Source organism: Enoplosus armatus, chromosome 4, assembly GCF_043641665.1.
Source record: "Enoplosus armatus isolate fEnoArm2 chromosome 4, fEnoArm2.hap1, whole genome shotgun sequence".
Taxonomy (NCBI): Eukaryota; Metazoa; Chordata; class Actinopteri; order Centrarchiformes; family Enoplosidae; genus Enoplosus; species Enoplosus armatus.
Window position 1 is genome coordinate 23,877,713 of NC_092183.1, and position 11,140 is coordinate 23,888,852.

The 11,140-nt window shown below is 45.2% G+C and overlaps 1 protein-coding gene across 1 annotated transcript; it reads right to left on the bottom strand.

The window, feature by feature from the left end:
• Positions 1-5,379: 5,379 nt before the first annotated feature.
• On the bottom strand, positions 5,380-9,105 carry sdf2l1 (stromal cell-derived factor 2-like 1). The gene is made up of 3 exons (XM_070903625.1): positions 8,911-9,105; positions 7,113-7,309; positions 5,380-6,919 (listed from the first exon to the last, which is right to left on the bottom strand). Exons 1-3 carry the CDS (start codon positions 9,083-9,085, stop codon positions 6,641-6,643), a joined length of 651 nt encoding a protein of 216 aa, XP_070759726.1. The 5' UTR covers positions 9,086-9,105; the 3' UTR covers positions 5,380-6,640.
• Positions 9,106-11,140: the final 2,035 nt, after the last annotated feature.

The window sequence follows — 11,140 nt, forward strand, 5'->3', positions numbered from 1 at the left end:
CCTATCAATATTGCCTCTGCTTTCACTAGAGTTAACAGAGTAGTGCAATATTGCTTATAGGGTCTTGACTCTGAGGGATGATCCTCCTCCTCTGGTGTGTGTGTGTGTGTGTGTTTTGTTTTTTTGTTTTTTCTGGTCCTGGGCTGGTGCTCCTGCTCATCCCACATGACGTTATGTTGAGGTAAACACTGCTGCAGACCTCACTGATGTTAAACATACGGTGCGATGCAAAGCCACGTATCTGTGCTGTGTCCCCCCCCCCGACACCGGAGCCTCGTTGTGAGCGAAGAGTCTTCCGTTGTGTTTCTCCAATGAATGTAAAGGGATTGCTAATGAAGTCGCTTGAGTTTGTATAATGCTGCGTAATGAAATAACTCATCGGTGAACCGAACTGTCATTCTCTTGTTCGGTGAACCCTCAGCTTTAATTGTCTCGAGGTCATTTCAAAAAGTTTGTTAACACAGTTTAGTCAATTCTAAAAAAATTAAAGTGAATTCGCATTTACACTTTAAGAAAAAAAAAACATCTTCTCCCTTTCCTCAAGTGGCATCTATATCTAAGGTTTTGAGGTAACAACTGTCTGTTCAATTTCTACCTTCACCCGCAAAACAACGGAGGTGAATGGAAGTTTTTGGTGCTCACGGGAGTCGGAAAAAAAAAAGATATTTAAATATCTCTTTCCAGAAAACAGTGTCCGTATAATTCCGTTTTCAGAGGCACTGTTTCTTTCAATGGAAAGTTAAATTCCACTCACCTCCTCTTGGGTTGGCAGAAACCTCAGAGACAGATATTTCAAAAGCTGGACAAAATAAAAGCAAAAGTTATCCTCATGGCCGCTAAAAAAAATGTGTTTGTTTTTTTTGTCATTTGGGTGAAGTGACCCTTTAAATACCAGGACAATAGAAAGTCCTGAAATACTCCGCCGTAGCTTTACTTTTTAAAAGGATTTTAAGATGAGCTATTCGCCGTTTCATTTAAAAGTGCCTGAAAAACTAATCACACTTAAATCAAATAATCACAGAGCTACTGTTTATTTAGGATTTCTGATGTCCCCGAACCTTTTTTTTTTATTAATAAACACACGAAAGGCTCGAGACTGCCGCTAGGCGTCACTTTCGGGTTTTTGGAAGAAAGAGATGTGAGTAATTGCACTATTCATTAAGTGACACGACGATGCGCCTTTTTGACTTTCAGTGCCGCCTTAAAAGCTGTTTGTTTTTTTTTTCCTCCTCTGATGCTTGTCGTCAGCCAGCTATTTGCATACTACAAATCCAGCTACGGTCTGAGCTTCAAAACTGAACGTTTGAATGAAAACAAAAGCATGAAACCTCGTGATGTTCTGCTCATGTCACAGTTGTGTCTCATTAATTCGTCGTCGTCCTAAAATGAGTCCAAATGACTTGTTCAATATCGGCACGGTATATAAGACGTAGTGATCGTGTCTTGAACGTAGCTTTTTAGAGTGACTCCCGCTCTTCAGGCTGCACTTTGGACAACAGGCTAACTGGGGGGGGGGGGGGGGGCGCTCTCTGCTCGACACTCTTTCCCTGTTGCACTACTGTGGAAGCTACAGCAAGCAGTGCAATAATGAAAGGGCATCGATCAGCTGGGCCCAGCCCCACCGAAACTCCCCACCCCACCCACCACGCCCCTTCACCCTTCCGCCCTAACACCCTGCCTCTGAGCAAGGCGACAAACGGTGACATATATATTATACACGCTGCCTCTTATCTCGTGTCGTCAGGGTGACCGCTTCAATAAAGGCAATGTTCAACGACGATGTGGTATTTGTGTTTCATTGCGGATTATGGGATGTGGGAAAAACGTTTGGGGGGGGGGGGGGGGGGTAGAAGCTCTTCCTCAGCTCTTCCTCAGCTCTTCCTCAGCCTCTCAGTGCTGGTTTGGTGTATCCGGTACCTTCTTCCTGACCGCAGCAGGGAGAACAGGAAGTCATCCGGGTGTGTTTGGGGCCCTTAATGATTCTCCTAGCCTTATTTTCATTTTTGGACGAATAAAATCCAAACTCTTTTCAACTGTGTGTTGTATGTGTTTGTTGTTTGTTGTTTTGTTTTTTTTTTTGGTTGTTCTGAATCTTTTAAGGCAAAAAAAAAAAAGAAGTAGTGTTTTGAATACTTAATGGCATTAAAAAATGTCAAATACTGTCGCACTTTCAGAGAGGCGTGTTGGTTTTATTCGGAAAGAATGGGAGACGCTGACCAAATACGCGGAAAACAGGAGGAGTCGTAACATTTAAGTGCAAATATGAAGAAGGAAAAAAATGTTCGTTGAGGGTTAGCTTACCATCTTCTTAGAGTTCTGGACGTCCTCCTGATGGGAAATATTAGAGCATGACCCCCCCTCCCCCCAAAGTAGGGCTGGGCACCCAAACCGCAATCCTTGTTTGACACAGTACCAACAAAAGTGTGTCTGTAGCGGTAGAGAAGTTAAAACCCGTAGCGGGCGTCAAACGTCTTTGACCGGATGCTTCCTGATTTAAATAAATGTCACATTTGACAACTTTGGCTTATTTTGTTAAATGAAAAAATGTCTATATATATATATATATATATATATATATATTTCTGTCCACGGACATGATCTTGAACATGCTGGGAAAACACGATTCATTTATCTTAATTTCGCACTGCATAAATACATCTTAAATCGGAGAAAGCAGCTTGAAACTCCTGTGGTCGACGTTATAATTCATATTTTTTTGGGGGGTTTCCTGTGGTGGAAGCGTTCTTTTTGGTTTCTTTGCGTAGGACAGTCAGTAGCAGCGGTATCATTTGAAAAAGCTCTCCTCGGTCACTGGGAGTCGCGCTTGGCTCTCCGGGAGGGGGGGGGAGAAACCTGTGAGACCGCATGGAAACAGTCGAAACGTAGGCGAGGTAATAGAACAAACACAGCGTTTCCTCCTCAGAGGTGGGTGGTCACATTTACATTTCCTCTCTGCCTGCTGGGACACATGCTCGGAGAGCCTGGGAACCTCCCTCTGCAAACCCCCCCCCCCAATCCACCCCACCCCTGGACTCCACCCCCATCCCCACACTACTAAAAGCCCTGTTAAAGGTCAGCAGCAGTGCACCTTTAGACTGTGAGTAACAAAAAAAAAAAAAAAAGGAGGGAAAACTGCAGACCACATTGTCTCGAGACTGATCCACCGGGTTCGGGATGATGTGCTTGTGAGCACATTTCAAATCGAAAGGGAATGATTTTAGGTGTATGTGACGACAACAACAACAACAACAACAAACAAAAAAAAGCCTCAACATGCTTGAATTCTTAACCCCCACGCTGAACCGAACTCGTCGTTAAAGGACCTGGCTCCGTCAACACTCCAACTCAACAAAACACTGTTTCCCGCTTTTGTTTCCACCGTGTGAGAGAATCTGTAGGAGCGACAGCGACGGTCAGAATGAAGGCACATTTTAAGACTCGGTCCGGACAATCGTGCCGCTCATTTTAATTGAAAGGACTCCCGGCGGAACGTCTCCCGACAGACTGCCGGGTACACAGTGTGAGTGCGGGCCTGCGGTGATGCGTGTGAAGCAGTAAACGGGGCGGAGGGCGAAGCCGCTGCTTTTTCGTTCGATTCAAAAAAAATAAAATAAAATAAAATAAAAGCACGCTCCGAGTTTTCTTGTTTTAGATCGGAGAGAAAAAAAAAGAAAAGACTTAAGAACTCTATTGAACCGTTTTTGGAGGTAGTTCGCGGTTAGTCGGTCGCCGTTCCCCGTCCGAGAGCCGCTGCCGGCGGCCCGACATCTGTCGTACGACGGCACGCAGCCCCGCGGGTTTCCTGCCATCTCACGGCTCTCCCGAGGTGGAGTACAATTCAAATCCAGATCCCGATCCCCGCCTCCCTCCCTGTCGGCTGCTTCTCAGCTTTGATGAAGTCCACCGGATTCATGCGCGCGCATTGAAGTGGGGGGGGTGCAGGAGATGCTGAAGGAGAAAAAAAAGAAAAAAGAAAAAAAAGAATGCACTGGTGTTCACGGAGAAAGTGATGGTGATGATGGTGATCATGGCCATACGCGTCCTCCCCCTTCGACGCTGCCCCCTGTCTTTTGTGGCAATTTGTCTCCACCTGCCGGACGAGAAGGTGAACGGCGGCGGCGGGGGGGTCCTCGGGTCCTCGCACAAACTCATGTACTGTATCCATCCTAACTTCAGTGTGACCTCTGCAACCTGCACCATCACACTCCTCATTTCTGCACGTCTTATTTCCACAAGGTGGTGTAAGGCAGTGGTTCCCCAACCTGGGAGGGGGTCATGAAGCCCTCTTGATTTAAGAGTTTTAGAATGTTTATATATATATATATATATATATACATAAATTATAATACAACATGCATTTAATTAATTTCTGTAAGGGATATTTGAATAGTTTATACCCTTGTCGGTTTTAAGATCCTTTCATTGGTGTGCAAACCTCTCAATGGACCCAGCTCCTGAACACTTGTCGGATCTGCTTTCGATGTATGCTGCCCTCCGTGGTCCTTCGTCTCTGGAACGGGCTGCCAGAGGAGCTGAAGGTACACCTTCAAAAGAAACCTTCAGATGTACCGTTTTAGTTTAGCATTCCCTTAATCCAGTTATTGTAATCTACCCTCCTCTACTGCGCTACACTGCTCCCTCTGTTTTACCATGTTTCTTATCCCCCCCCCCCCCCCCCCCACATTATTGTCTCTGTATAGCAACAGTTTATTTTTATTGTATTGTCAAGCACCTTGTATTGCAATTTTGCACAAAAGGTGCTATATAAACAAGGTGTGATTTGGTTTGATTATGAAGCCAGGCTGCTTGGACTATTAAAACCTGCGTATGACAGTGAAATTAAAAGAGAATCATAATACGGACGTAGAACTGTGTTTCTAAAAACATAAGTAAAAACCCTCGGATACATTGCAGTACCCACAGGAAATAGTCCATTCAGAATTTCATACAAGTTGCTAGTTCTACACAAACTTCCTGCAGGTGTTAAGTTCACTATTTAGGTTCACTGCACAGCAATGAATATGACGAAATATAAAGATATTTCAAAAGAAGTGGGCTACTTTCTCCACCTTTTCAAGTGGGTGGGGGTCGTCAGCGTATATATACAATGGTAAAATAGGGGTCCCTTAAGAAAAAGGACAGGAACCACTGAACTGTCTGTGGTTAAAATAATAATGTACTTTTTGCATGTAATATTTTAAACGTCATATCTTATTTGACTTTTACTGGATCTATATCAGGTTCCTGCTCCTTTAGCCCGTCTGTGGTACTGGTGCAACATGTGTTCCTCCCATCTCAAGATCACAAGGGTTAAAGTCTTATCTTACATTCAAAGTTCACTAAACTAAACCTTTTTTTTGTGTGTGTAGTTTATTGATATCTGGTGGTTAGTTTACTTTTATTTCACCAGGATAATCAAGTCAGTATCAACACCAGTAGTCCTGAGTCCTTGAAAACAGACGATAAAACAATAAGACAGTTGTATGACCCAAGGTTTCAATAATACAATGTGGATTGTTTCTTGGTGGTTTGTCGCCACCTGCTGGACGAAAAAAAAGGAACTATGTGCACACTTTTTTTATGGGACGTTTCAACTGTTTTGTGTATGCAGAAGGAGTACAGTGAAGCCACAGTGCAACATGACATGGAGTAACTTCCATAAGAATGATCAAATTCATATTTCAAAAAGTATATAAAAATGCATAATGCAATCCAGTGCAGCAACTTATCATAAACATGTAAAGCTTTTAAAGAACGTTAGCAGACTATTGGATTGTATTTCAGGTGTTCATGTTAAACTTCACGGCCAAAGTGTTGCAGGGAGGACGTATTTTTGTAGGCCAACCCAGAAGTTAGCATCGCTCTGGTTCCCTCGACATACAGCCAATGAGATTGTTCCATGAGATTCAACGTCACCACCACTGAGCTTCACTTTTAGGAGAATAGAGATAGATATAGATTTATAGACGGATAGATGTAGAGTATAAACACAACGAGGCTGTAAAAGGAGGACTGGTGAGTAGATGACTTTCCGCGTTCGGCACGAAGACGTTTAATGTTCGCGACGACTTCTGTAGTCTCATTTAGCCGCTTGTTAGCAGCCGCCTTTTTTTAAGACACGTACAAGCTTCAAAATTCACGAATGGGGGGTATCTACTGACATATTTCATGTCGTAGAACAAAATGTTGAAATCTCTTATGCTTGGTGTTAACCACAGACCTTATTTCAATTATCTGACCAAAAAACCCCACTGACTTCCAGAAGAGGGAACCAGAAGTGTAAAAAAATGCTAACTCATTTCTGGGTTTTCTGACTCTATAAGCTAGGCCTGCATGTGTATAAATATTTTAGAGATATAGATATATGAACTCCGCTCCACTTCCTGTTTTGTCTGCCTGCCCTGCTGCTCTCGTTACTCTCTCATCTGACAACTTATATGCCACAACTTCACCAATTTGTTGGTTAAAAGTCTTTTTAGTAACACCGTCAACACCCTGAGTGCTTCACATGTACAGAGATGTGTCATCAGTCAAATATTCTACATCATTCACAAACATGGCGTCATTTTGTCCAGGCCAGCTATAAAAAAACCACCACAGGTACAGGAATCCGCGTGTTTTGCGTCTCCCGGTCACCAAGTCAGAGCTCGTCGTGGCGCAGTGGCTCCTGGCTGGGCTGGATGAAGACACCCTCCATGGAGCGCCACCAGTTGTGCTGGTTGGCTGAGCTCATGCCGTGCACCTCGCGCTGGCTGCGGATAGGGTGGCCGTACTGCTCACCCGTCACGCTCAGGAAGACGTCGGTGCCCACGTGCTTGAAGCGCACGGCCTCGTCGCGGTCCCAGTGGACGCCGTCGCACTGCACCGTCCACACGTCCAGGTCGTCTCCCTCGCCGTTCTCTCCAAAGGCGCTGACCTCCTGCAGAGGAACAGAAAACGATCTTTACAGTGGTGGCAAGGGAGACCACAGACCTACTGACGAAGTATTATGTGCATCCAAAGCCTGACACATCTCATTCCTCTGTGCCACAGAGCGCCACTGTTGTCTAAAAACTATTGTGACGCACATGTGCAAGCATAACAGAGAGTGTGTGCGTGCGCCACTGTCTGACCTGGTTATTAGACAGGGGTGAGCTGAAGTGGTGTGTGTGGAGGTTTCGGCCAGTCTTCATGTGCGTGATGCGGATGGCCTGGCCGCACCTGATGGCCAATCCGCGCTGACATGGGCGGTTGGGTTTTCCACGAATCTGCCAATAACTGTTGGCGTCATCTGCGTTCTCCACTCCGGTTACAGACTGCTGTCCACTGCCTACACACACACACACACACACACACACACAATTAACAAGTAGAACATTAATAATAAAGCACACACACTGTGCTGAGTGATAGCAGGCTTCAAGGTCCCTATGCTGGAATAAAACTACCTCGCTTTAACTCTTGTCCCGTCAGCTGGGTAGCTAACACTAGCTAGCAGCTGTCTGCAGATACAGGGCTGAGTCGTGCCAAGAAACGCACAACGCCGGAGCAGTTGAGTTAGCGCGCTGACTTTTCTGCTGCATCTCTCCCGAAACTGATCGGTGAACTGGATGTCCCTGCTCGTCTCGTTTGAAGCATCCAGCCCATAGCTGTGTGGGATAACCTGTGTTATTTCAATATGCATAAAGATGACAGTGGTACAGGGCTTTTATTATTCTTGTTCGATTGTCTTGAAAAAGTCAAAATATATTGTGTTTTTAAGATTTTAATTTCTTAAAAGTTTAATCAAACTACTTCCACCAATTGACAAACAGGAACTGGGGCTTTTGGGGTCTCTGGGTGATATGGGGTCCTGAGACAGTAATGCCCACTCTGCCTGCCAATTGAGCTTTGTTGTAACATTGGAGTATTTTCTCCATTACAGTCATTAAGTCTACAAATAAATATTTCCTGACCAATAAAAGTGTTCGAAATAATGCAGTGCCACCCACAACACTCTTATTTTGACATTGTCCTTATGCAGAATGTGTATGCAAGAACATTATGAGATTCATAACTGATGACATCGTCTCTGGCTGTGAGGTGTGTACAGTTTGGAAACAAACGTAGAAGAGATTCACGTGCGTGAACAGCTGTCTGCAGCTGGTTAGATAGATACAGTCAAACATACAAAACCACTGGCAACACTGGAGCTTCCCTAGTGTTAAGTTAGCACGAGCAGCTAGAGGCGATACAGGAATTCAGGCTGTTGTCCTTTCAAAATAATGGCAGCAATCCGACTCGTCAATCTTGCGCGGTCGTCTGACGTAATTTGCGCTTTACTTTGAAGAGTTTGACCGGAAGCCCCGAGGTATTGACACCGGTGTGTAAGTGACATACATAATGCCAAGCTACGTTGACAAAAAATGACTATTTCATGTCGTTAAAACAACCCAAAAACAGGTCACTAAAATGTTTCGTTTCACAAATGAATAGCAGCTCCTCTTCATTTCGGCGCAGGGTAAGAATGTTTCTTTCCACGCCACTTCAAAGTATTTGTACACCTGTTCTTCCCACAGTGCCCCTCCATCCCCGGTAACGGCGTTGGGTGGCGGTCAGTCGTGAGTGGACCACACACACACACACACACACACACAGGTGGACGTTTTACAGAAAATGTCAGACATGCCGACTCCACCACCGCGGAGTCGAAACGTAAGAGGCCTTACGTTTGGTGAGCGCCGCGGTTTGTGGGTGTTTGCAGACGAGCAACTTTACACTGAATTGTCGGAATTTTTGAATGAAAGAAACGCACAGTTAGCAGTCTAAAAGACAACATACGCTGCTGCTGCTGCTGCGGCGGGAGAGACGAACGCAGCCCGCGCCGTGTTATTTGGGTTTAAAAACCGAAATGCGTCCGAGTGGAAGTGTCGATACACGAGTGGGGGTTACCTGAGCCATATTTGACGTCGTGGGAATGCAGGCGGACGTTGTGTCTGGTGTTGAGCAGTTTGACGAGTGAGCCGCAGGTCACGTAGTTGAGCTCCGACTCTCTCCCTTCACAGTTCCACCACAGCAGCAGGAACAGCAGCGACTTGACAGCGGCGAGGGCAGCGGCTACCTCCATGTCTGTGTATCGGTCTGTTCTCAAAACAACCGACACTGAGAGGATGAGCAGAGCAATTCGGTCACTTTCAGGCGCTGCCGCTGGTTTCAACCAATCACAGCTTGACAAGTCCCAAAACACGGAACTAAATGTCGCCGCGCGATTGGTTGAAGTCCGTGTACACGCTGTCATGGTTCCTGCTCTCGTGGGTTGGTTGCGAACAAGGAGCGTGAGTGAGTTATTCTATTTCAAGAAAGCACACTGAAATGTACGAAAACCAAACAAGCCTTGGACATTTACAAAAACATACATATATATTGATGTGTATTTATTTTTCCTTGTTTCCTTGTTGTTCTCAGCTCAGTCTGTGATTTATGCTGTTTGTATTTTGTTACCAACTTGATATTGTAATAGCCAGGCTTCTTTCTAAATAAAGGTTATCAACAAAAAGGAGGGTAATTATGTCATAGTGACAGTATTCACATGTTGCATTGGTGCCACTTCTATTGAAATGAATGGGGCGGGCATGGCGAGTCCCACTATAACCCAACATATATGTGTGGTTTCACCTTTTGACTGAAAAATGCTTCCACAAAATAAAACAATAACACATTGCGTGATGTTGACAGAAAATGGCTCTGTCCAGCAGCTGCATGTAGCTCAATTCAAGCCCCTTTTTGGTCCAAGATAGCCTCTTCATGATACATGACCAAAGGGGGGCAAGTCCCGACCTATTGTCGCCGAGCAGACTGCAATTATTACCAGATTAGGTAAATATCCTTAAGAGAAAATAAGATTTGACCGCATGCTACAATCCCTAGTTTGCCTAAGTGATTTACATCACTAGTCATATAGTCTATGTTAGCTAGCGCTATCAACTGTATATAAAGATGGCCGACGCGTCTCCACTTCCTCCCACTGCACAAAAATGAAGCCACACTCTCCCGGATACGGACGCTGCCATCTTGCGCTGGTGACGTCATTTGGAGCCGGAGTCTGCGCAGCGGTGGTGATTGACGACAATAAATGTATTTATCATGGAAATAAATTGGCTTTCGCTCCTTTCATCTTCTTGCTTCTGGCTTTTCTTCCTTGGAGCCCCTGACTTTTGGTGAGGCATTTTGACCAAAGATACTTAGCTCAGTCAGTTCGCTTTACATTGGCGACTCCTGTGTTCTGCACATCTAACCCTGCATCATCGGGCTGACCAAGTGGGGAGCCTTGGTGGATGTGCCCAAAACAACACTCCACATTGGTTCTGAGGCTGTGGCTCTGCTCTTAGCACTCTCATGTTTCACTGCAGCAGTACCAGGTGGATAGCCCCATGGAGCATTCAAGTGTGGACGATCAGACGGGTCCTCACAAACACTCAGGCCCATCAGAAACAAGCCTACCACCCTCGTTGCAGGGGCTTTTGCACATGTGGGTCTACAGTCCTGAGAGGAAGAAGAGGGTCTTTTGCCAAAACTGATGAGCCTCTGGGTTTGTACCAGGCACCATGCTTGAGAAACTGTTGGATGATGTGTGTCAGGTGCAGCTGGTCAGATTCTGGTGGCTGGTCCCTGGTCCCTGGTCCCCCACCAGGGAGACTCAGGAACCAGTCCCCAGACTGCAGATGGATCCTCAAGTATATGGATTGCTGGGGACAGCTAACCATCCATCTGGTGGGGGCTATGTGGCGTCCTGGAAGGATAGGTGTAATGGCAACCATCCCAGCATGCACCAGGGCAACAGGCCAGTAGTGTTAACTGCCAGTGACCAAATACCAGTGACTTGAAATACTCATGGAAGGGTTTGTCTTGAAGACACATTAAAACAAAGAGGAAAAGCCAATTACCTGCTGTCTGGAAAAGAGTTCCACTGGATTCTTGTAAAATGATGCAGTAAATGTCATTCATATTGTTTGTCTATGTCGTCTTAGCAGTCACAAAGCAGTTTCTTGATCTAATTATTGAGAGTTTGGTTTTTACATAACTCAAAACTGCATCTTTTTGAATGTGATTCTGTGATTGAATTTGTTTAAGAAGGCACAGCAGACTTTGGTCATAGTTTTAGAATTTATATATATACACACAT

What these genes read in the sequence shown, in the direction of transcription:
- sdf2l1 (XM_070903625.1), bottom strand. Translation starts at nt 9,085, where the DNA reads ATGGAGGTAGCCGCTGCCCTCGCCGCTGTCAAGTCGCTGCTGTTCCTG. An exon ending in CGACGTCAAATATGGCTCAG is followed by an intron (nt 7,310 to 8,910) that starts GTAACCCCCACT and finishes GTGTGTGTGTAG; the next exon opens with GCAGTGGACAGCAGTCTGTA. An exon ending in CACCCCTGTCTAATAACCAG is followed by an intron (nt 6,920 to 7,112) that starts GTCAGACAGTGG and finishes GTTCCTCTGCAG; the next exon opens with GAGGTCAGCGCCTTTGGAGA.